Source organism: Dermacentor andersoni, chromosome 8 (assembly GCF_023375885.2).
Source record: "Dermacentor andersoni chromosome 8, qqDerAnde1_hic_scaffold, whole genome shotgun sequence".
In the NCBI taxonomy this organism is placed as follows: domain Eukaryota; kingdom Metazoa; phylum Arthropoda; class Arachnida; order Ixodida; family Ixodidae; genus Dermacentor; species Dermacentor andersoni.
The window spans coordinates 139,445,729-139,471,716 of NC_092821.1; the positions used below are offsets into that span (position 1 = coordinate 139,445,729).

At 47.3% G+C, this 25,988-nt stretch overlaps 1 protein-coding gene across 1 annotated transcript in view; it reads left to right on the plus strand.

The window, feature by feature from the left end:
* Positions 1-25,988, plus strand: part of E(bx) (nucleosome-remodeling factor subunit NURF301 E(bx)) — a 54,643-nt gene that overhangs the window by 12,019 nt on the left and 16,636 nt on the right. Inside the window, exons 5-20 of the mRNA XM_050173897.3 lie at positions 802-1,150; positions 3,306-3,512; positions 4,143-4,525; positions 6,651-6,891; positions 9,001-9,140; positions 10,047-10,259; positions 11,565-11,786; positions 11,952-12,137; positions 13,916-14,206; positions 14,827-15,947; positions 20,082-20,190; positions 20,332-20,545; positions 21,031-21,169; positions 22,001-22,232; positions 23,947-24,379; positions 24,781-25,109. Coding sequence (XP_050029854.2) covers positions 802-1,150; positions 3,306-3,512; positions 4,143-4,525; positions 6,651-6,891; positions 9,001-9,140; positions 10,047-10,259; positions 11,565-11,786; positions 11,952-12,137; positions 13,916-14,206; positions 14,827-15,947; positions 20,082-20,190; positions 20,332-20,545; positions 21,031-21,169; positions 22,001-22,232; positions 23,947-24,379; positions 24,781-25,109 — 4,809 coding nt within the window. The remainder of the gene's footprint in view (positions 1-801; positions 1,151-3,305; positions 3,513-4,142; positions 4,526-6,650; positions 6,892-9,000; positions 9,141-10,046; positions 10,260-11,564; positions 11,787-11,951; positions 12,138-13,915; positions 14,207-14,826; positions 15,948-20,081; positions 20,191-20,331; positions 20,546-21,030; positions 21,170-22,000; positions 22,233-23,946; positions 24,380-24,780; positions 25,110-25,988) is intronic.

Consider the following 25,988-nt stretch of genomic DNA (forward strand, 5'->3'; position numbering starts at 1 on the left):
CTAGAGCACTTCCTGATTGGCCAGTGTCTTCGTTAGAGCATTTCTTGATTGGCCAGTGTCTTTGCAAGAGAATTTGGTGATTTGCCAAAGTTTGGGCTCGTGATGGCTTTTGGCATGATAATGCAATCATTGCCACGACGATGTCCAATCTTGGATGGTGCTTAGAAAAAGAAGTTTTGCGAATGTCGTTATAGTACAATTTCATCTCGATGAAAACACCTTCATTAATTATATCCATATTCATTCCAAGCATACAGGCTGATATTGAAAAAAAAAAATTCATGATTGGGTCCGTGTGAAAAAAATGCAAGCATGATTCCTTCGAAGGGCCTGCTGATCTTAATGCCATATGTGATAGGTGCGATCACAAATGATTGGCTCCTTAAGTTTGCTGGCTGAGGGCTGGCAAAAAAAAAAGCCGCTTGCCAGTATACACGTGTGCCTAGAATGGGCCGTTTCAAGTTGCTTTTGGCGAGTAATTTGTTCTGCTAGAATACATATCTTGAGCATGAACAAATGTTCGCATAACTGTAACCAATGCTGTTTTGTTTCTTGCATTTCGGGCTTCATTATAGCAGTAGAATACTCATTGAAATGGAGCGTGGCCAGCCATATTGGAAGTTTGCTTCGTTTTATCCGATTGGTCGCGTGGACGTACGGCTCCCGAACTGCATGCGCACGTGTATTCTTTCTCGCAAACAGTCTGACTGTATTTGACTAAAGTAGCAGTATTTTGATCCATTGGTGGATGGCAAGGCCCTTCAGTGTTCTACACACTGACCTCGCGGTTAATCGCCGCAGGCACTGGCGGCAGCCAGCCTGGAGAGCGCGGCGCACCGCTTCCTCAATTCCGTAGAAGACAGCCTTCTCATGCCCTGCCCCATCAAACCCGAAGACGGCCTGCCCCACTTCGCGGAGGTGCCGCAGATGGTGGAGGAGGAAATGAACGTCGCGTCGCACGCCAACATCCTCGACATGGGCGGCGAAGAGAACCGGATGGATTGCGGGGAGGTGCCGGACATGCCACCTCCGGAGCAGATGGAGGTGGATACGAAGCCCGACGTCACGGAGACGGAGGAGGAGGTGACGACCACAACCATGGTTACCACAGTGGTGACCACGACGACCAGCACCAAAACGGTCACAGTAGGTGAGTCTACGCTTCGAGGTGTCTGTACTAACCTGCCTGGGTGTCTCCGTGGCTATGGCGTACTTCTGACGTGAGAAAGGTTGGGGGTTGGATTCCCGGATGCAGCGGCTGCACTTCGAAATGGGGTTGGAATGCAGAAATGCCCGTGCACAGTGCAAAAAAATTAAGAGCAGCAACCGACGTTACGTGTAATTAAATAGAAAGGGGCCGTGTAGTCACTCCGTAGTCACTTTCTATGCATGTGGTAGTCCCAAGTGTACAATTCGGAGTCTCAATTGAGGCACTGTTCCGAATGCAGGCAAGTCTGGAAACAGAACAACGCGCTGAAGTAGCTTTTACATTTTTGAACACTTTATCTAGTAAATTAGGCACACCTTGGAAAATTTCACGCAATTTAAAATAATGTGGAGCTCTCCCTCCCGTTACAGTGTCTCTCATAGCACATGTGTGTTGCTTCAGCATGCCATCTGGTCGGGCAGAGTTGTGTGAAAATTGTGTTGCGCAAAATTTTAAAAAACATACGAAGCTAACAGACAAAGAAACCAAGGAAAATCTAAAGGAAATTAATTGATCTTTTGATTGATTGTGTTTATTTTAAAGCAGAGGGTAGGATTAGTCAAGGAAAAAGGACGTGTAAGTTGAAGAACGGGCAGCAGCAAGGTGGGAGTGTGACCCACAGCCTTTATGTGATGCCGTGCAATGCTCTGCCAATTGGACTTCCTCCCTATATATTTATGTATAGTATTGACTAGATGTAGCCCTGCGAATGTTAGCACGGTCTACTCATGGCCTTGGAAACTTATTTGGTACATTCTTACGACCATGCACGCCATGTAGCTTGTTATATTCAATTCACGGTTTAAAAAAAATGTATTTAAGGTGTCGGTTAATTTTTCCAAGTTGTTGTTGTTGTTGTTGTTGTTGTTGTTGTTGTTGACTTTGCATGGTGGTTACAAAAAGTCAACCACCTAATTCCTGCTAACACTTCTCATCAATTACAATCTCAGGAGATGTAACAAGGGTGTCCTTTGAGTGTCAAGGAGAAATTTATGGTTAAATTTATGCAGTATGGAACCAGTGGACTGCTAATTTTGTGAACATTTCCTTGTGCTACTCTTGGGAGCTGATTTGCTGTCTGTTTGGTTATTCTCTGACAGTAGATTTCTCTGCAGTTTCCCTTGCTAGTAATATGTGGCATTCAATGAAGTGACTGTTAGACTTTCTATGCTATTCGAACTGAAAATTGTTGAATACAAAGAACACATCTCATATGCCAAAACATTTAAAAATCTTGTATTACAAGCAAGTTCTTATGCTAAGCTCTTGTGTTACTTAAGGATCATATTCTCTAAACCTTTCATTAATTCACTTTTTACTCTAATTGTAGATAAAAGGAACACCAATATAGTTAAGCCTTCAGGTATGCCAACATGGTAATTCTAGGCTGGCTTCTAATGCACTTGCAGGGTAGAGGACATTAGCTTAGCACAAATCATGCATGATTGTAAATTCCTAAGGATGTGTAAATAATAATTCTTGTGATCGAATCAGATCAGGATTGAATAGCGCCAGAAGCAACTTAAATTGAATATCGAATAATTTTTGAATAGTTCCCAAATAAAAAACAGCTCTCTTCAGTATTAATATAAAATGATGTGCACACCCAAGTAATCACAATGTTAAAAAATTTTTGCCATTACATTGCATGCTATCAAACATTGTTTATTGAAAGCACAAATCCAGGCTCGGGCAAAACTAGAGTTTGTTTGCATAACCTGTACTGTTGGGAGAGTGCGACGCAGTTCAGAAGGAAAACTCGGGCGACGTAGGGGACTACACTAACTTCTTGTGCTATACGTCTGCTGTAGCCACCAGGATGGAATTTATCACACTTTTACTCCAATTTTAATTTTGATCGTGCTCGCTTGATGATCTGAAATACTTCTAAGCTACTAAAAAAATATATGTATTCATGAGTGGCAGCTATTCAGTTTGAAGGACAAATCGAGTATGACAATATTCGATACATTATTTGATGGTTTTGAATACTCGGCAGCCCTAAAAATTTGCGGAGAAAGGTGGCAGGAATGTTACACATCAGAACACTTCGCTTTTATTTTTGCTTGCTCACTTCCCATCTTTTTCGAACATTCAGTGAAAGTAAAGGAAGAGGAGCCAGATGATATGGCAGAAGCCGAATCCAAAGCCACGCCTGATACCAAAGAGAGTGAAGAGAAAGAGGCGGAATCGGAGCAGTCTGGAGCAAAATCCGACGATGGAGCAGCAGCAGGCAAGAAGCCCTCGGAGGAAGACAACGCGAAAAAGGCAGCTGGGAAAGGAACTGGCAAGGAGGAACCGGACAGTGAGTCATGTTTTGCTACTTAGCGTGCTTTCTGTGTATAGTTGCAAGTGGGTAGGAACAGTCATTAGAGTCATGTAATGACCACTCAATGTGCTGGCTGTGGTGTCCTGATGCTGGGCACAAAATTGCACGTTTGATTCCTGGCTACGTTCAGGTGATGCAGGAATGCTGCAAGTGAGGCGATGTAGGGGGGTGGGGTGGGGGGAATGAAACAAGAGACTAAGTGAGTGTACTCCAGTGATGGTATGGTGTTTCGATAGTGAAATTGAAATGAATTACAGTTGAACCTTGATATAACAAATCATTGTATATAACAAAGTAAGCATAAAAATTTTCTTCCCGATATCAGTGTAGAATATGTGTGTATTTGTAATGAACACTGGGTATAGTGAAGGCATTTTTATGTCAGATGTGACTTTAACAAGATTCGAAAGTATAAAATTTAAAAACGAAATACCTGGACTAAAGGTCATTTAAGACGAGGGAAGGAATAACTTTTTTGGGGTGCTCATCCAAAAAGAAAAGCAAAACATCCATGTATGACTCAAATGTCCAAGGCAAAAGCGTTGACTGTTCAACCACCAGACAGTGTCTAGAGCAGAAGCATCGCACCACCTTTTGTCTGCCCAGCGGGCCCCCGCTCTTCCATCGTGACTCGGTCCAAGACCGGTTCGCTGGTGCCCCGGAGCTTCGCCTTTGACACCACGAGTCGGTCCACGGGGACCGCCAAGAAGTCCGGCGGCGGGTCGTCGGACGGCGACGGGGACTCTGTCCTGGTGCTCACCAAGGACGGGGAGATCTCGCGGGTGACGCGGGGCAAGGCGTCCGGCGCGGTGCCGCTCAACTCGGGGTCGCTGCTCTTCAAGCTGGGCATGGAGGGCAGCTACCGCAGCTTCACCAACCAGTACAACAGCAACACCCTCGCCCTGAACAAACACCAGCACGCCGAGGACAGGGACAAGCGGCGGCACCTGTCCCACAAGTTCTCGCTGACTGCCGCCTCAGAGTTCAAGGTGGGCGAAGCTCTGTTCTTCATTAGGGAGTTTTGGTAAATTGTTCCGGCTGTTTATGTAGAAGATGCATGCAATAGAGCTACAGCAACACTATGCGCATCTCCTCGATGGGGCTTTTGATTGAGTGTTGGCAGATGCAAGGCCAGCGCCGCCAAATGCTGTGGCACCATCTGGTAGATGGTGCCAAAGTGTTGCTAATGCTTTTTCATCAAATAGAGGTGAGGCTAAGTGAACGCCGACTTTACGATTCGTTTTGCAGTTGCAACGAAGAGCAAGTACAGTGCAGTCCACTTATAACGATATCGATAAAGACGAAAAATATGATCGTTATAACCGATGATCGCTATATCTGGACTGCAGTTATCAAAAAAAAAAAAAAAATTTAAACGCGTTTGCGCTCTTTACCTTTGCAGCTCTGAACTCGAATTCGCTACTTGCTCTAAAGAATAGATGATGTATACAGTAGGCCGTGAAAAACAAACTTTATTTCTAGCGCCAATGACCGTGTCAAGGATTAGGCGCGCCGAAATAGTCCGAAATCTGCACTTGCTTTTGCGGCAGCTTCAGCTTCACAACCGCGGTGTGCATGGATTCCAGCTGCTGCGCGAACACTGGCGGCAATCCTTTAGCATGCATAAAATCAATTAAGGAGTCGATCGACGACAGTGTACTTTGCGTGGACATCGTGGTCGAGGTCAAGGAGCCACTGTCGATCTCGTTGTCACTGTCGCTGATGCCGTCGCCACCGTCGCACAACTTTGCGTCTGTCGAGACAGCACATCTTCGGCGATCGCCTCGTCGGTGACCTCATTGCAGAACGAGGCAGCACTGTCTGCAGTCAAAAACTCCTCCTTCGACACACCAGTAGGAACGAGCTCCCAGAGCTCGGTCAGCGACTTCCACCGGGTCGGTCTCAGCGGGTTGGGGAAGTTCGCCCTTACGCACAAAGCCCGCCTTCTTTAAGCCATTGGTGATAAACCACTGGTAAAGCGCCTCTTCAACATCGGCGTACAAGGGGTCTCTAACCCCTTTTCCACTGATCGGAATGGCCGCTGATAGCTCCTGCCTTCACAATCGCGGTGCTCCCGGTTTTCGAGATGGTTGATATCGTTAACTGGACGAGCTCATACTTCTTCACGAGGGCGCTCACCTTGAAGCCGCATCAAGAGTCCTGCAAAATATCCATCTTCGTGTCAAGCGACACAGCTTTGCGCTTTGTCGGCGCTATCTTCGAACTGGGTTGAACCGTTGGTTGCACGCTGCTTCGGTGGCGTCAGCCTGCTATCGCGAGAGAGACGCGGGACGGGCGCCACCGCGCCGCTTTGCTTGTCGCTTGTTTTTTTCTTTCTCTCTCTTTCGGAGCGACTGTGGCCGACGCGCATGAAGCAGCTAGCGCTATCTTGTGGCGCGCTGCGCAAACGTTGGCTGCGCCTACTCGTGCGCGGGCGGGGCGAGACGCGCTGCGCGATAATGGCGGCAGATACGAACTTACGGAGGTAAACATCGCCTCGTCTCGACATCGTTCGTTTCAGGGAACTAAGCAACGCAAACGTTACGATTATTTGGCACGGAAAACGCCGTCCAGACTGCAAAATTTTGATCGTTATATCCGATATGCGGTGAATAACCTATCGTTATAAATGGTTTTTTTCCCCATAGACCTAATGCATAAAATGACACTCTCATGTCGACCCATCGTTATAACCGATATATCGTTATACGTGGTATCGTTATAAGTGGACTGCACTGTATTAAAAGGCTGATTTGGGATCGTAGTACACCGCCGTGTTTTGCTAGCTGCACAAAGCCTGCAACGCTAAATACAAAAGTTAGCTTGGGTACGTAACCTGCAAAGCTGTTGAAAGCGTTCTACGCATGCACATTTTGCACATGCTAATTTATAGTGTACACGGGACCACTAACAGCTTAAGAGCAGGCAAAACAAGGGCAGGTCAGTTCACATGCAAGAGGACTTGCCTTCAGTAGGGCGACGGAAAGTAAGCAGCTGTTGCCGCGAAGAGGGTGTTTTTCTTTTCTGTCGAAACGTTGCCTCCGAGCCGAGGCTGACGCAAGGTGGAACTGCTGACCAATGGCGTGTCCTCCGCGTCTTCTCTCCCCGGCGCAGTGGGGTGGCCCGGTGCACGGCAGCCGTGCGGCGCTGGTCGGCACCCTGCGGCAAACACTGCTTCAGCTGGAGAGCAGCGTGCCCGCCGCCCTGCTGCACCCCAACTGGGCCATCCACCGGGGCAACTGGCTGCGTGCGGTCAACATGTGCACGTCGCCTCGCGACTTCTCCCTCGCCCTGGCCATCCTGGAGGCCTCGGTCAAGCCGGTCCTCTTCAATGCCGCCTGGAGCGACTCGCTAGGTACGTTGCCTCTCTTTGTCGCATCCTGGGACTGCATTCTGGGTCGACCACTTTCAAGGAGATGTCGTTCCACTCTTCTGTGCTTACTGCTTCGAGATGAATAGCTTCAGAAATGCGATGTGCCATGCACATTGCTGAAAAATGCAGCTTCCTATGTATATATATTGAACTCATTTGCTTCATAAATGAAAAACAACCTTATTTGTGGACCCACGTCTCCTTTGTCACTTTAATATGTTGTTATGGTCGCTGCGTTCACAGCACCGTCACTTTACACTCATGCCGTGCTGAAGGTTAACGTTGCACAAAATCTGTGGTATCCTCAAAAGTGGCAAGTTGCCAGTCGGGAAAGTGGTGAATCGGGCCTCAGCCTCTTGACAAGGCTCAGTTTTTGGTTGGGATGGTTTCAAAACAATTGGCATGCAATCGGTTTTGCAGATTTGGGGACCTGTCGCTTTGTGAGTGTTCCTTTTGTTTTCCTTGGTTTCATCTTTGTGCGTCAACAGTGTTTTGTCCTCTCCCTCCCTCTTTAGATTCTAAGCATGTCAACGCTTCTGTGGCCTCGCGATTTGCGCTTGGTACGTATGTGCCACTGACACACGGTGTTAGATTCTGAGTCAACCCACTCGTGCCTCCAGCGGCACTGCCTTGGAGTTTCTTACAGTTATCTGGAGAGAAACCTGGCACTGACTGGGTTCTATGCATAGCAATACCAGGATGTGGGTGGCTTTGGGTTAAAATCTTTCTTAGAGAGGGAGGACACCGTGAAGCCACGAACAGCGTTTTTCCTATCGGAATGGCAGCCTCCAATAAAAGCAGCTTTAAGAAGGCGTTCTTTTTCGTATTATTATGTAAGAACTGTTTTAAGAACTGAGTGCAGTTATGTCAAACATAAGCACTGCCAGCTGGCTGCTATGGTTGTACGAAAGATGAGGCTGTGCGCACTACATTGGCTTCAATTGTATGATATTTTTAATTATTATTTGCTTACTTGTAATACTATATAGGAGTCAACTTTAAGGAACAGTGTAGAATCCCATTAATATGTTTTTCGAAGGACTGAAGAGGGAAAAAGGAAACGGCCGAGATAATTTTAGTGAGGAAGGCCTCATATCGCCACAACAACATCAGAAATGGCTCTTCCAGTTATGAGACGTCTCGGCAGCCATACCGTGACCGGCATGTGCGTGCACTTGTAATTAAGGGACGCATACAATGTTTCTAGACAGTGGCCCCTTTCCACTCTTCAAATGCTTCATCGCAATTTTTTTTTTTTTTTTTTTTTTGCTTATGCCTCACTTCATAAAACAGCTGTGTTGCGGCAAAGCTGACTTAGGGAACCGGCAAAAACCACAGTTGCACTCAAGACTGACGATCGTCTACATCGGGCATTTCGGGACGGGGTCCTGGGTGGGTTTGACAGGCATAACCGTGAATACACATCTGTCCTCTTCGTAGCAACATCCGAGAGCTGGTTTGCCTCTGCTTAGCTAAATTTATGTAGCCACCACATTGAAACACGACATGTGATGCGGGAACATTACACAATGGTGACATATCAAACAGGAACATAATATATATATGGGCTGTAGTTTGGGACCACAAAAATGTAGTGTATCAGCCGGGAAAACGCAACAGTGAGGAACGAATCAACGAGGTTACGCTGTATGAAGTAAACCTCAAATGTTTTTCGCCAATGTCGGTGTGTAACAAATGCATGCTTATTTTCAAGTAGTGTGCATTTTCGTGTAACAGAGTTCGACTGTATTGCGGTGAATTGCGACTTTCTAATATCATTCCAAGAAAGCTTCGTTTGGGGAGCCATGACCATGTTTTGGTCCAAGCGAACACCATTGTGACAAGTTGAGCCACCCATATACTAGTGCCTTAACATTCCTTTGGTGGCACAGCACCGCTTCGGAAACTCGAGCAGAGGGCGGTGCCAGGTTTTCCTCCGGGTAACCTGGTGAGAAACTCTACGGACATTGCTGCTGGGAGTGGTGGTTTGCCCTGCCACTTCCGCTGGCGTGTCTCGACGCAGGCCGGTTGCAAAGGAAGCGGAAGCAGGGCCGGGTGCGGCGATTTATCTGTGCTCCTCACACCCCGCAGGTCACACGCACCTCCGGCGGACAACGGTGGCCGAGCGGGAGGAGAAGAAGAAGCTGGAGAAGCGGGAGCGGCGAGAGCTCATGGAGGAGGAAGTGGACCGCAGTGTCTGGGTCAAGTACACGTTGGGGCTCAAACACCAGGTGAGAGCGCCCTGCCCAGCCAACTTGCCCTGTAGTTTCTCATATTGACCGCAAATGAAGATGGGGACAGCGGAAGAGAACACAAGAACAACACGGGCGGTGTTCTCTTCCGCTGTCCCCGTCTTTATTTGTGGTCAATGTGATATGCAGTAAACACCAACTAGGCCAAACTGAAGTTCTTCCTCTGTAGAGCCCCAAGATTTTTCTTCCACTATGAACCTTTCTGAGAAACTCATGTTGGGGTTTTTTTTTTCTTCCTTCATGTTGCTCTTGGGTAGATGGCTGCATTTCTCTTTCGTTACCCTCTTCCAACTTGGACAGCTCAGGGGCATATTCCCTTTTCGAGTCGGTTCTTATTACCGACTGGTACGTTATGAACACGAAATAGTTGCTTTCTAGTTAATTTTGAGAAGAATTGAAGGCATGTGCTTTTTCTAGCCTGTTACAAGAAGATCTAGGTCATTTTCAAGCAGTAAATATATTCATAGCCCCCTGTTCTGGGGGGGTGGTTGAGTTCTTCAGAAGCCGAGCTCTGTAGGCTGTTTTGGTTTCAGCGTAGACGTTGAAGATCTTTCTTATTCCCTTCCACGTAAAGCCGCGTTAAAGTCTGTTAAGAAGTGCATTGCAGAGCATAATGACAAACAAAAATTTGCGGACAAATGCAAAATTTTGGCATAAAGGTTCGTAGAACTTTCGGAATTCCATATAGTGCACTACACGTACACTGCAGTCTCGGGAGCTTAAACGTCCTCTAGCTTAAAGATCCTCCTTGCAGATTTTTACAGAACTGTTTTGCCAAACTCTCTTTAGGTGGTGCATTTTTATCACCTACTGAGTCGTCCACAAGCTGATGCCCGTCTCACTCTCTCTCTCTTTCTCTCTCTCTGTCTATCTCCTGTTCCACAGGTGTGGAAACAAAAGGGTGAAGAGTACCGGATCACGGGCCAGGGCGGCTGGCAGTGGCAAAGCTGCACAAGGGTGGTGCGGCATGTGCCGGCACACACGGTGGGCCTGCGGGCGGGCCCACACAAGGTGGTCATCGCCCTGCAGCACGGCCAGCAGCAGCAGCGCAACGCTGCCGAGAACAAGGCCAAGGCTGTGGCCGAGGAGGCTGCTAAGGTGGGTCTGTCGGGCGCTTGCGAGCAGTGCCTGCTGCAGTTTCATGTGAAGCTTTACTAGTAAGAATTAGGCAACTTTATTTTTGCTTCGCGGATGAAAACGAACGGACGTCTGGCTTGTTCCCTGGGCATCGCCTGGACCCATGCCGAGGCTGCAATGCCGTGGGCCGTGGTTTTCTAGCGATGCCTTTTCCCACGCTGTTCCTATTCACGCTTTGTCGGTGGTCAGAGCGAAATTATGCCGTCGTTATCAGTGGGATCAGTTGGCCGTGAATGATGGATGATAAGAGTGACAGAACCGAGCGGAAGGCATTGCTACAGTACTGCGGGCCCGGTGTGGGTTGTCCTAAGGCTAGGCACGGTTGGCCCTCGACATAACCAACACGGATGTAACGAAGCAAACCTGAAATATCTCTGCCGGATATTGATGTGTAAGGAATATATGCTTATAACAAATAATGGTTATTCTTGTATTGGACACAACTTTGTTATAACAAGGTTTGACTGTGTTAGGTTAGGTAATCAAGAAGGAAGCGCCTCCTTTAGAACCTTCTCTATAGCCCAAAGAGGGTGTAGCGAGGGTGCCCGATTCCTTTCCAAGAAAGCGCACTGTGCTTCTGAGGCAGGCAAATGCACACTTTACATCACACAATATACGATAAGCCCCAAATGTGCCTCATTGGCTATGCGTGCAGATTTGTACCTGCAGTTTCGTGCACCTGCTCACACTGTCCCAGAGGCAACACATCACTGCATCCCTGCATAACATACAAACATGGGGGGGCCTTGGCTGCCAACCTGCACAGAGGAACCTCTTTGTAGGCCAGTCTACTAGCCGTCATGGCAAGTGGGGTGGTCTCGCCACCCTCCGTGGAGCGTAGAACCTGTCACCCGCCGCGGTGGCCTAGCAGCTATCATGTTGTGCTGCCAAGCACGAGGTCGTGGAACCCAACCCCGTCTGAATGTTGATGAAACATGTTTTTTGTTGTTGTTGTTGTTGTTGTTTTGTACATAACAACTCTTACATGTGTTTGGATTGCCCCCCCCTTGTGTGATGCCTTCAGGCCTTCAAGGTGATAATAAATGAAATGAAACGTTCTGTGCATTGGGGGCATGTTAAGGAGCCCCAGGTGGTCAATATAAATGTGGAGTCCCCAACTACGGCATGCTTCATAATCATTTGCGGTTTTGGCATGTAAAACCCCAGAATTTAATTTAGCGTGGAACCTTGTCATGGGGGGGGGGGGGCTGGGCTCTAGAAAAAAGAAAACAATGTTTGTCCATTCTCTCTCTCTCCATTCTGCAGGCTGTGAAGGAAGGCGGAGGGGAAGGCAGTGAGGTGAAAACGGAGGCGGGTGCAACCGGTGACAGTTCTGCACCATCCGCGGAGCCTGGGGAGACGACAAGGGAGGTGAAAATTACCGGTGAGACCCTGCTCAAGGCGATGCTGGCATCCCGAGCCATGGTCGTGGAGCTGGTCGACGTCTCCGAGTCCCTCTCCTCGCCCGTGCGGACCCTCTACCCAAAGGTGATTCATGGTTATAGGTAGCCGAATCCAAAACTGTTTGGGAAATAACCTCCAGAGGTGGACCCACATTGATGAATGCTTATGCAAAGCGGTTGGGGTGGGTGTTACCCTCTCTGCTATCCACTGAAATGATGACCTGACCTGATCTGGTGTGGTAATTTGCAGGTGGCCAAAACAACTAAGATTGACGGCTTTCTGGAGCGCCGGCTGAAGCTGAAGGAGCTGGAGGACAAAATGGCCGAGTCGACAAGGATCAAGGCTGAGCCTCACGTGGACGTCGAGACCGTCGAGTCGCCAGTGAAAGTGGCAAGGCCGCTGGTGCTCAATGGAATGGTCGCTGCTGAGGATTCGGTGAGCTTGAACTTGTGCTGGAAATGTGTTTTTCAAAAACTTCATGCGTGAGTGATTCGTGCAATGTCGAAAGAATGCAGCCTATTCTGAATGCACAATTGGCAGCATGGAAATGGTGGTCGAGGCATTGCTTTGGAGTTCGGACAGCCAAATAATTGGTTGTCGCCTGTGCATGAAAATAAACGTCATTTTTTAGGTTGGCACTCCTGAATACAGTCGAATTTGAGATAAAACTAATTTGTGGTGAAATTTTACAATAAGGTGGCAAGATGTCCACACTATCTGAAACCAGGCTGTCGATGTGGACCAAAATTTTGTTGTAATTTATCTTTAGGGAAGGTGCTTCCAATTATTATTATTATTATTATTATTATTATTATTATTATTATTTGTACTAGAGGTTTGAAAATTGAGCCAATTAAAAAGTTTTTCGGGTGGATTTAGAGTATGTCATTAGTTTTTGTCTAGCTGCTATATTTCTTGAGCTATGTCCTACCTACCATATTTACACGATTGTAAGTCCCCCCCCCCCCCCCCCCCCCCCACACACACACACACACTTCAGATTTTCAAATTTTAAAAAATGGGTCGGCTTACAATCGTGTAAATACGGTACACAACGGCAATGTGTAGTGATCTTCGTGGCTGCTTTCTTGTGTATTAAATTTTCACAAAATGCATCGTGCTGTAGCTTACTTAGCTCTTTTAGACTGCAATGTTCTGATGTCTGTCCAGACAGCATGTACAATTAGTGGAACTATTCAAAAAAAAAAAAATTACTGCACTTCGACAATATTTTTTTTTTTTTTGCGAGCCACGAAAATAACTTCAAGCACTTATAATTGTCCTATACTAACAAAATTCGGCATAGATACTCGTCAAGATATGTTGAATGCTGATATCTGCTCGAAATGGCGTTATCTCTCGGCAGTAGTTGCAAAAGTAGACGAAAAAAATTGGAAATTGCAAAAAGAAAATTGGTTAGTGTCCAATATTTTTTTTTGCATAGTTGCAGTAATTGTACATGCTGTTTGGATAGATATTGGCACCTTGCATTCTACAACGAGCTAAGTAAGCTACACCAGGATGCCTTCTGCTGAAATTTAATTCCCAAGAAAGTGCCCACAATGACCATTATATATGCCATTGTGTGGGACATAACTCAAGAAATATAACAGCTGGGCAAAAAGTAATGATGTATTTGAAATGTGCATAAAGAACTCTATAGATCGCAGAATTTTCACATCCCTAAGCGAAGCAAAAAAAAGACAAAAAGGTTGTTTCGAGGCGCATCTCCTCTAAATTTTCCTGCCGTTTAATGGCATTGAATTTTGCTATTATTTTTGGTCTGGATCTACTAAATTCGCAGCTTAGCTGTGTGAAGATGGTATGCTGCTACCACACTCCAAAAACAGTTGCACCCATTTGGGTGTATATTTGCTGTGCAACGATAATCGTCATCTGTCTTGCCCGCATTTCCGTTCTTTAATGCTGCGAGCCCGATAAGTCCAGGTCACGAATGGAATGTGCGTTACCAGCATGACCGAGCATTCTCAACAGGAAAGTAGAAAGCGCAGCGTTTTCAAGAAAGGAAACGCAAGCCAGACAGATAACGATTATTGTTGTGCGAGAAATGTGCGCCCCAAAGGGTGCAACTGTGTTTAGAGTGCATGATTATACTCGTCACAAACCATTCAATGGGAACTTGTGGCCAGGGGCCACATTGTTGCACTGTTGAGATTTGTGTTCGTGATAATTTTTTTTTTTTTTTTCACCAGGGCCTGGATCTCGCAGAGAGGGCGAGACGTTGCTACTCGCCCCTATGCCGGCGCGGCACAGTGGCGTCTGCAGTCGGTGGCAACTGCTATTCATCCACCTGCCGGGCTTCTAAGCTGTTCGTCAAGGTGGCTACCATTCACAGCAGTGTCCGGACACCGGCAACTGCCACGGCTACCGACCATGCGATCGCCAATGGAGACACCAAGTCAGTGGTCAAGCAAGAAGTCAAGTCGCCAGTCAAGATGCAGAGCCTCCTGAAGCCAGTTGACCCAGGTGTTCCAGCAAGCGAGGTGGGTTGAGATGCCTGCTCTTTTTTTAGGGGTGCGCTTTCTGCTGCTTCTCGTTTACTGGCCGAGGAAAGGCCCATAAAGTCTGGATATTCGGCTCGTGCAAAGTTAGAAATGTGCCGTTGACATGCCAAAGCGCATTTTAGCGATGATTAGTTTACTTAAATTGATTCAAGTAGTTTTTCCTGTAGGAACTTGTGCAGACATGCACTGATTTTCAGGTATAATCACTTGTATGAACGAACATTCGGCTGCAAGAGGTTATGAGACACAGGGTATGCAAAAAGATCAATAGAAAAAGGAAGAAACCTACCCTGCAAAGCCTGGGGACATGCCTTGAATTCAAGGTTTTTCAGTCTGTAGTCACAGAGCAGAAATTGACATTTGTTGTGGAACTCGTGTCTCATAAACTTCTTTTAGCTGACTGTACTTGAAACAATTTCGTTTCTCTTTTTATGCCTTAAAGTTAAAAATTTCTTGTGAATTGTTCTCAAATTAAAGGAGTTTGTGAAAGAGTGGGCTCAGTATTTATGGGGACCGTAGCTAGAGAAATGCAAAGTAATAACGCTTCAACTGACCTTGTCATTTGAGCCCTTGTTTGTTGGATGGCTTGCGTTCCGCAGATAAAGCAGACTGTCGTGGAGAAGATGACCACGACCACCACGACCACCGTGTCCCGGACCACTGTCACGACCACCAGCACGACCACCTCTGTGGTGAAGCACGAGCCTGAAGATATGGTGCCCGATGTCCCTGAGCCATGCACCGATGTTGAAATGACCACAGTCGCGGCCGAGGAGGTGGTCGAGACAGACGAGTCCGAGCTCCCCCCGGTCGAGACGGCCGCGGAGGAGACGGTGCTCACTGAGCCTGCAGTTGCGGAGGAAGTTGTCTGCAGCGACCATGTTTCTGCTTCTGTCGAGGAAGAGGTGGCCACTTGTGGCGAGGGTGACCCGCCCGTTCCCATGGAGGAGGACGTGTCTTCTTGCGCGGAAGAGGAGGTGTCCAGTTTAGCCGAAGAAAAACCTGCTCCTGTCGATGACGACACGTCCGTCCCTGCTGGAAGCGAGCTGCCCGTATCCGTAAAAGAAGAGGCAGCAGCAACAGCTGCTGGCGAAGACACTGAAATGTTGCCTGCTGTTGTGGAGAATGAAGTTGCACAGCCCACAAATGTTGGTGTGAAAGCACCACCGTTGGTAAGCAACAACATCGACAAGAAAGTTTCCGCTTCGGCGTTGCCAACTGAAGTTTCTTCGAATCCGGTGGCAACACAGTTGACTCCCATCAGTCAGCAAAAGCAGGTTGTCGCTCTCAAAAGTGAGCCAGAAAAGTCTGGCCAGAAAAACGAGTCTTCCACGACGACAACGACGACAACGGCAGCTGCGACAGTTGCAAAAGCGCTGGTGTCCGCAACGATCATCGCGTCGTCCGCGGGCAGCTCGGCCGTGACAAAAGTGGCAGGAGCGGCCGTTGCAGCTGCAGCGACGACATCCAAGACATTGACGACTACGGCCGTGGCCGAGGGCAAGGCAATGAGCACCACAGTGACGACGACAAGCAACAAGGTGTACCTGGGAAAGATCACCAAGGTGACCAAGAAGGTGAAGAAGAACAAGGGCACGCTGCCGCCGTTCTGCCGCTTCCAGACCTTTGCCAGCAAGCAACGCAGCATCATGGTTTTGCCACAGCACGAACTACGCAAGATGTCCCGAAGAGGCTCCCTTCGTGAAGCCACGGGATTCAGGTGAGCTTGTTGGCTTTTCCTTTCTTCCTGGCAAAGTCGAGGATGAGCAGAAATAATATTGTGGGATTTGAAGCAGCTTTCAGATGCAAAAAATTGCAGTGTTCATGCTGCAGAGTTCCTGCGATGCAAGCTGTTATCGCCCTGTAATCTCAAAGTATATTTATATATTTTTCTGTCTCTGTGTGAAAAGGATTAAGGCAGCTGGTCCATAAAGGTCTGTTGGTTGCAATTGGTTCAAGTCGGCCACAAGTGGTTGCTCTGGCCAAAAGGTGACCGCTTCGGGTCAGTCAGTCGTTGCCTGATGTTTCAGCTCCACAACTGAAGTCTCAAAGCTGCAGGAGCAATCAACAGTGCAGGAGCACAACGTCGTCGTGTTCTACGTTTATGTTATGTGGCGACGGCGATGCTATCGTAATTGAATGGTACCAATCGCTAGACATTTCGGTGTAGTGATGGACTTGTCGCACTTGCCACTGTGAATGTTTGTTGCCATTAATCATCCTTCATCGCCAGTCACACTCGGTCGCACCAGCTTTGTTAAATCGCGCTGTGAATGCACCCTAAGAAGTCTTCCTTAAGCAGAAGGCTAGCAGATGGAGGGCAAGAGTGAATTAATCGAGAACTCGAAGTATGGTGAGCATTGAATAAACAATTTCTGAGGAAAATTCACAGGTTGGAGGAAGTTGCGTGTAAGGTATAATTATGGATCCGTGTTGTCATCAGCGCTCGCAAAGGTTCTGTCGTTTCTGGCCACGTCACAACCAGCTTGTGAAAGAAAGGAAAACTTCCTTTGTCTTGCCTTCCTCTCTCAGTCTTGTGTATCGTATGCATCTTGCATGCATTTGGCATATTTTTCACCATTTTGCCATGCTTCAGAATAAAATACCGTTTTTGTCTGAGCACTTTCTTCCCGATCATACCTACATATCCTTGTTTGATGCGAAGACGCTATGAACCGTTTTGCTGTTTATAAACAATACGCTTGGATGGCTTCCCACCGACATACCTCGCCAAGTTTAGCGGTCAGAGATGGCAAGGCATGTAGCAGGAGTGCATTAAAACAGAAGCCCGCAGATTTTGAGTGCTTTTCCCCTGCACATAACCACAATTTTACAAGTCCAGTTATGCCGTAGTTTATATGACAAATTATAAGTATTAGACTTGAGGCATCATGAGTAGGGGTGTGCCAATGTTAATATATTTGAGTACTAATCGAATACGAATACCTAGCATCGAATGTCGAATCAGATATAGAATAATGATATGCACATGCATTTATTAGGAAGTTAGTTAATTTGAACATGTTGGAACATCGCAATTATATTGTCATTGGTGAAAATGATTAGTCTAGTAAGCCGTTATACTAAAATATTGTGTATTTGGCTCGTCTTAGCTTTGAAAATGGAATAATTTCTGCTAGTTTTCTGTTCTCGCCAATCTGTGCCTTATGCTGTATTAGTTTCCCGTAAGCTAAGAGGCATTGCACCTTGTACCAGTCATCACTCATCGCATTTGCCTTCAAGCTATAAGCTCAGGAGTGAAGGCTGGAACCTGCAAAAGAATGCACCCTCGCCATTTGCAATCCCGTGCCCCTTGCTATTGAGAGGTTGGTTTTCCTGCAAAGCTTAGACATCCAGTGGCTAAGCGTGTTCTAAAGGCGAAATTTCGCCAGCAGCATGAAATTGTTGCAAAATTCAGCACCAAGTCAGACACACCTTCTCAGACAAAAGTAAATGCTAATAACCATGTTTGCTCCTGCACAGCTAGTAATATATTCGATTTGTTTCCAATATTCGTATCCAGTCAAATATTGAAAAATTTTAGAATACCTAGCTTTCGAATCGAGTACAAATATTAAAAATGTAGCAGTCAACAGTATTCGAAATGTTTGAATATTCGCTTACCCCTAATTATGAGCCTCTCTTTTGTCTGAAAACTCAAAAAGGGACTTTCCACTCCTAGAAACAACTTAAGAACATGTTTTATATTCTCGCATAGTAGACTAATAAGCCATGTGACCAGAAGTTCCTTGGGGCTGCAGTCGTGCTGCTGTTATTGTGTGAGGGAGAATGTCTGTGCAGCTGCCTCTAGGAATAAACATTTGGCCGATAGTTTCACCACTGTCATCTTTCACTTGTCATCCCTTTGTTGTGCCCCATTTCTTGTGCCTGTACTGTCAGTCGCATAGAGCTGTCAAGTGCTAGAAATGTTTGCTGGGCACTTCGTCGACATTTGAATGTTGAGCCAACACTGCCGTCACCAGGAATGTAGTATGGCATGGAGAAGCAAACTTAACATATTGAAAAAGCACCTGTTTTTTGTCGGGGCCCACGAGCAAGAAGAATGGGAGTTGTGCTACTAACAGATGTCGGGTGATGTTGTGTGAACATTGGTGTGAGCGTGGTTTTAACGGGACGCCAGTGGAACCAGCCAAATGTTGCATTGGTGTAACCCATGCTGGAGGGAACTATAGTGAAAGTGCAGCAAGTGACTGAATGTTTAGTTCTCTTTGGGATGTAGAGTTGGCCACAATGTGTGCACAGGAATTGCACACGAAAAGAAAAGCCGCATTCCCACTAAGCTTGGGCACCTAGTTCTTCAAATTCGTACTGTCAGTACTCTCTGTCAATTTGTCGTAGTCTAATCGTCATAATGATATTCATGTACAAAATAAATTTGTTATACAGCTATCTATACAGTTACGGGTACACATACATGTACATGATTTAGCATTTAAGTGCGTAAGCATTTCTATGCCTACTCAACAAGAAAAACGATCCGTCCGTCTGTCACGTTAGACGATCGCTTTCAAGATAGAGCCCGCAGCAGCGAGCAACTTTACCTTCACGATGCCTGTCGCTTCAACATGAACAAAGCAGCAAAGACAAAGTACGCCGAGCTATCAGCAGTTGACACTCTCTGTCCGCATTGCAGATCGCTTTGAACATACGGTCTGTGCCATATGCAGCCGCTGCCAGCATAGTTTCCTACAAAAGTTACTAAGGAGAACTTTGACGCCGCAATCGTTGAGCCACCATGGTAACGATGGGACACACACGGATTTGTATGGTCGTCACGCTTGTGGATTGAGATGTTCATGTGGATTTGTTTATTACGCTTTATATGCCTTCGTTGTCATAAATTTAAAAGCAATCTATACTTCTCAAAGTGCAGAAAATGCTGCAAACACACACAGTCGCAACTTATTAAAGCCATTCAGCTTGTGAATGTAGCCAATTTGGAACACTCCAAGCGTCCCAAGGTACTGCCTTGCCCGCTATAAATTCATAAAGGCGTTGCATATCGCCTATCGATGTAAGTGTCCGTGGAATAATCGGTTTCAATACTGGACTTCTGTGCTAGAGGTCCTGTGTTCGAATCCTGCCACCGGGCAATCTTAGAAAGTTTATTTAATTTATTTATTGCACAGTACTTTGTTGTAAATGCTGAGTTTACAAAACCACGGAGCCGTTTGAAGGCAGAAGGACGAAGTTTAGGCAAATCCATGTACTTCCCGTAATTCCCATGCTGGTACAAGCGCTCCCATTGCAGCTTCCGTAGACACCAGCGCCACAGTTCCCTCTTGCAATTGTTGTATGAAACTCTATGACTGCCGGAGTATGTTTAATTACGATTCACAATGGTTCGATGCCGATGGATAAGGCACTAAAATGCAATAACGGCTTATAATGAACGGAACGTCGTGAGTGCACTTGGTGCCACCACCTGCAGTACTTTGCTTGTGTTTTCAATGCGCCTCGTGCTGCTGTCTGCACCTGTTTGTGTCACCGCAGCCCTGTTGGTTTGTACTGTCTGGATCAAGTTTTATTACATTGGCCCACTCCCAGAGAAGTTTCTGTGCGATTTTTTAAAATCTTCTTTAAAGATTTCTAGGCAACGCTAAAACATGTCAGATGTAAACGAAACAACTAACTTAACTCTAGAAATGGGCTTAAGGGCTTAGGAAACATTTTGTGTCAGTACAGTGGGGAGGGCAGTAAGACATTCATGAAACAGTTAGTGGTGGTTCTTGTACCAATTACTTGTATAGCAGAGGTGAGGGCAGACGGTGCTTGGCAAATGTGCTGGTGACCACTCTCCCACTGCGGCTAATAACAATTGCCACGATTACAGCTACACAGCCAAGGTGAACCCGCAAAGCTGGCCCTACGGCGTCAGCCCAAGGCCCTGCTTCAAGACTGCCTGGCGGTACCGGAATCAAATGCTGACCACCATCCACCAGGTACGGGGCCACCGTGCATGCCACTTGTGCGGCTTTGAGGTTTCGTGATATTCAGGCACTGCGGTGTCGTTCTTGCGAGTGACTTGTCGTAATCTGCAACGGTGTGACGATGTTTGCCCCCCTCCCCCTGCCTTCGCCCAGGTGGCGCTTCAGTTGCGCGTGCTGTGGGCCAGCCTGCGCTGGGACGACCTGCAGGCCAAGCCCCCGCCAGGCGGCACCAACACGATGACCACCGAGAGTGACGTTCAGACCACCGAGCTGCTCAAGCGCAAGGACGTGGGCCCCTTCGGCCTGCGCTCCGAGTACCTCGTGCGACGCATCACAGTGCCCATCGACCTGCCCTCCAAACCCAGAGGTGGGTCGAGAAAAAGTGTGAGGGGGGAGGGGTGATGTCCCTTGCGCAACTCGTGCAGGTCAATTTTAGGCAGTTCTTTTGCTGTTTCTTTTTCTGTGTCTGTACGCATAAAAAGAAAGCCACATGCGTCCCAAGGCATATGTTTTGTGCCAGAGAAAGTGGCCTACTGTACAGTGTATTAAAATCTGCAGTGCTTGCCAAGCATGGAAATACATGCTGAAAGTGAGCAGCGATGTTTCCGTTGTTTAACTGGAAGTGCTTTGGGACTGCTTTTCGTGCACTGGTTTGGTAGCTAAGAGCGCCTGCCAAACATTCGCATACGAACTTGCCCATATCTTTATCGCAATTCAACATTTTCGTGCTTTAAGAGCTGATTTCTGCGTTTCCGTTGCCAACTAGCACATCAAAAGGCTTTCACTACTACTGGATGATCAAGTAGGGTTAACTCTGGGCTAATGAGTCTTCATTTTTGCCTCACTGCACAGAGAAAGTGACACCGCAGCGGACAGGACTTCGGGAGAGGAGAAGACCTGAGTCGCCTCAGCACAAGGGACCGACGGTGACCGAGGTCTGGGTGCCCGAGGAAGACCTTGAACTTTGGGAGATCCGGCAGTTCGGAGAAAAGTGAGCAGACGTTTGTTGCATATTGAACATCCTTTGCTTGCCTGTTCATTAGGGGATTAGTATGACATATGTAAAAGCGCCACAAGTGATCGGTGCATTTGGAATGTGCTGTATCTGCGTACGCAGCCGCATGCTTCACAAGTGCACAGTCTCTTGATTAAATGGGAAGAACGAGTAACCTTCTTCTTGTGCATAAAGCTTCAGGTAGGAGGCACCCGCCATTATTTCTATTACTGCTCCTACCACTGTTACGGTTGAGCCCAGTTGTTGCGGATTTATTTCCTAACAAGTTATTGCGACTGTCAGAATGTACATCTTGGCAATGGAATTGTTTTTCAAATGCAGTGAACCAGAGATAAAGCGCCGTTCTAAAGAACATGTGCAATATTTGTCCATGTAATAATGTTGTGGCACGGGTCTTCACCAGAGGCCTCTGTGACAGAAACTGTTACGGTGCCAAAGACGCGAAAGCACATGAAAACAATGACCAGACAAGGAGTGTATTGATAAGCACCGTTTGTGGGCTGTTAAAGCCATCAAACAGCAGTTGTATCCAGACTCTGTGATATGACTGCACTTCAACACAAGGTTTCCTCATTTTCCATGTATTTTTAGGGCATTTCTCTCATCTGTATTGCTCAACTAGACCGAGCGCATCCCACATGACATTAGTGTTACGAGTAAACTACTACTACTACTACTACTACTACTACTACTACTACTACTACTATACTACTGCTGCAAGACGTTATTTCAAGCCAGGGAAGGGTGCATACGCAGTAGTAGTAGCAGTGCAGTGTGTTTGAGTTTCTTGCATCCTCCTTGTGGCAGGATCGAGAAGCAGCAGCTGGCGGTGCGCGAGAAGCTGGCCCAGGTGCATGCCCAGCAGAGTGCCGACAAGATCCGAGCCCAGATGGAGGCCCAGCTGAAGCAGCAGCGGCTGGCCATGCAGCAGAAGCGGCTGCAGGAGGGCACAACGGGCACCAAAACCAGCACACCCGGCACCAAGACCATCACGGTGACGGTGTCGACACCACAGGCCGCCAACCAGACGCTCACCAAGGTGCTCCGTCCCCACATTTGGTGTCCCGATGCAGCCGAGCTTGCCAACATTTGACTCGCACCCTTACCTAGTGTGCTTTACCTGGGGTCGTAGTGCAGCTACGTGTATCTGCAGGTGTCTCATTCACATTTCTCAAGATGCAAGCGCTATTAATGTGGAATTGACATGCTGGCTCTTTCTGAATTGGTCAGTAACCTGAGAGGCACAAGCAAAATTAAGGTTGCATACCAAACTAAGGTGATACTGAGTATATGTTGCTTTCAGTGTCCGCACCAACTGGTGTTGAAATGGATAGTTAGGAAATAAGGGTGTTGCGCAGTTTTAATTACATGCTCATCATAATACTGTTGAAGTAGCATGTTGTACAGTCGAACTTCAGTATAATGAATTGTTAGATAAAACACAGTAAATTCAAAACGTTGCATGCCGATACATTCAAACCTCGAGCAAACAAAATTCGTGATGTAACAAACTATTTTCATTTCCTGATCTTAGTTGCTTTGAAAACCATGTATTTCTCTTTTTCATGATTTAGCAAATTAATTTTGTGACATGGTCTTGATTTAAGTTTTCGGTCATTTCAAACATATACTTGTAGCCCATACAGGTAGAAAATTTAGCAAAAAACTATAAAAATGTCGGCCAAAGAAAAAGTTGTTTGAGGCATCCTTCTGCACGATAAGTTTGAGCGCCAAAAGCGCCATCAAAGTGCACGTGCCGGGACGAGGTAGGCAGGAAGCACTGGTGCGGCATTTGTCGCATTGCTAAACGGAGTCAACACGCAGTAAAGTGATCAGGCAAGCACTGGGGTGGGGTGCTTTTTTGTGTGCGGTGGTTTATTTTCGGGGTATCTCTACGCGGCAAGTGTAAAGGCCGAGCCGAAATGGTTGGTGCCTTCACACGCATTTTGTTGTTCCCCGCATCAAGTGTTGGCAGTTGCGTAATCTCACGTTTCGAAGAAACGGTGCGAAATGCTCACTCGCATTTTGACTGCGAGTTCATGAACATCGAGCGAGATCTGTTAATGTTTGCCTGGGCGTGCGTGACACCGGTAAAGCTATGAACGTTACTTCGTGTAGTTGTGTGTCTGTTTTCACCAACAATGGTCCACCTTTCTGGCGAAACTGTGACTGTTTTTCTTTTTTGTTGCTCAGGAGGAATATCCGTATCTTTCTACACTTTCATTTTTAATTAGTGGGCGCTGGCTGCAGGCACTAACCATGGTCAGCTATGGCGTCCAAGGTTTACGGCTGCACACGACGCAACACGTACAAATCTCGGACGCCGTGAGCCGCGTCGATTCATTGCTCTCAGCGCAATCTTCACTGCACGCACTGGTGCTCATAACTGCGCTGTAATGGCCTAACTTTCTTGCAATTTGCTTAGAAGTGCTTACTAACAAGATACTATCCACCAGGGGTGCGCTGGGAATTTGTGAAGTTGTTTTAAATGCTGACACTTGAAAACCTCTGATTAACGGAATTCACGATATAACGAAGTTTTTTGCTGCAAGTACAACTTCGTTATCTAGAGGTTTGAATGTATCAGCACTTAATTAATGATGAATATGGAGTATAACGAAGTTATTTTTGTGTTGTATGCAACCTCATTGTAAGCAGGTTTGAGTGTGGTTGATGTGACAGCCGTAGTTGCAGCCTTGGTGCTGCTCAGGTGTACTGAGGACTGACCCTTACGTATTCCTTTTTACACCCAGGTGGCACTGGTGTCATCCGGAAGCCCAATCAAGGGCACCACACTCACGAGCCTGGTGACAACGCCAGGCAATGCTGGTGCAGGAAGGGCGGTGCGCCGGATCTTCACGACGCGACCCGTGGGTGCCACCAACAGTGCAGACGGCATCACCAAGATTCCCATCAGCGCCATCAGTACCAATGCGCCAACGCTGATGCCCAAGACGACGGTGGGCGGCCCGCAGCAAATCATCGTGCGCGCCCCCGTCGGTGCGGGCCAGACACGGCCGGCGGTGATTGCGGTGAGGGGAGTGGTGCCTGCAACTGCCGGCGGCGCCAATGCGGTGATCCGCCCCGCCCTGGGAAATCCGACGGGCACGGCTGCTCCCGTGAGAGCGCAGATTCAGATCATCCAGGGTCCCAATGGCCAGCTCCAAGTCCGGGGACTTATGCCTGGTGAGCAGTGCTGTATATAAACAATTTTTTTAAAATCCCCCAATCAATTTAAACACCTCAATCACCATCATCATCAGCCTAATCATGTCTGCCGCAAGACGAAGGCTTTCTCCTAGTAACCTCCAATTACCCCTGCCTTATGCCAGCTGACACCGTCGCATACCTGCAAATTTCCTAATTTGATCACACCACCTGGTGCTCTGCCGTCCCCAGCTACACTTCCCTTCTCTTGGCACACATTTTGTAACTGTCGTAGATTATCTTGTCTACGCATTACATGTCTTGGCCAGCTTCATTTATTCTTAATGCTAACTGCATCGGCTACCCCCGTTTGGATTCTTATTCTGCCAAACATTGGCAACTTTTACGTGCTGTCCTGACTGCCGCTTTGTTGCTTGCAGGTCAACAACTCATCCGTCTGCCCGACGGCCGTCTGCAGCTGCTGACGTTGCCTGTGCAAGCTGCGCCAGCAGTCACGACGACGACCGCCGGTGCGGCCAACACATCCCAGCCGCAGACTATCCAGATAACCACACTTCGTCCGGCCATATCCATCGCTCCGGCCACGGGCGTGGCTACGGCGGCAGCGGCGGCCCCTGCGGTGGCCACTGCCGTTGCAGCCACAGCGCCCACCGTGGTCGCTGCACCAGCAGCGGCACCCCAAACAGCTGTTTCTGTAGCGCCAGCTGGCACAGTACAAATCGTCTCTCAGCCAACGCAGCAAATAAAGGTCAGTGGCTGTGGTGTATGGCACAATTGCGAAATTGGATGGATAACAAGGAGTGGATACTCCTTTACTACAGCAAAACCTCACTAATTCGGTCTCGGTTAAATTGTAGAATTGGTACAGTCATATCATTTGCACCGGCTAATTTGAAAAGCCCACACAAGTCCATATGGATAATTCATAGTATCCGGTTGTGGCCTCCAAAAATGGCATGCTGCAATGCAATTCTGGTTTCAACATCAAAGAGGCAGTGTAAGAAATATGACAGGCATGACACGGTTCTGGCTCCTGCAGTTGCTCCTATCTAGTAACGATTGCTTCTGGCGCTTGCAGTACATAAATGCATGGCCTTCGAGATTGGATCCGAGAGAGCCATCGCTGGGACTGTGATTTGGAGACCACCGATTGAGTAAGCATTAGATTCCGCGATGTAGGCACTGATGAACCTTACAGCTGTGCAAAGTACCTACGTCGTGTGGCAGCGGGCATTAATTTAATGTGTTTCTGCCCGCTAGAAAGACGCGAATCACAGCATCATCAACAATAAGCGTGGTGCTTTTGCTTTTCCATTTCTGGTTTTCCCATGCAAATATCAGCTGCGTCGCATGTGTAATGTTTTTTTCCACTGCTGGTGTGTTGTGTGCATACGATTCCTACAGCATGAATATCTTCAGCCACGTAGGTATTTCTGCTGGTGTACGAAGACGGTAACAGAAGTGACGGACTAACTAACCTGACTACTTGAATGTAGAAGCAGACATGCAGACATTGTACGTCAACGTGGAAGACTGAAGTTATCGGCAGTGGGCCAGTAGGTGATCGCAGAGACAATACTGAGCCATCTCATGGGCCTACTTTATTGACAGTTATCTCGAGTATATT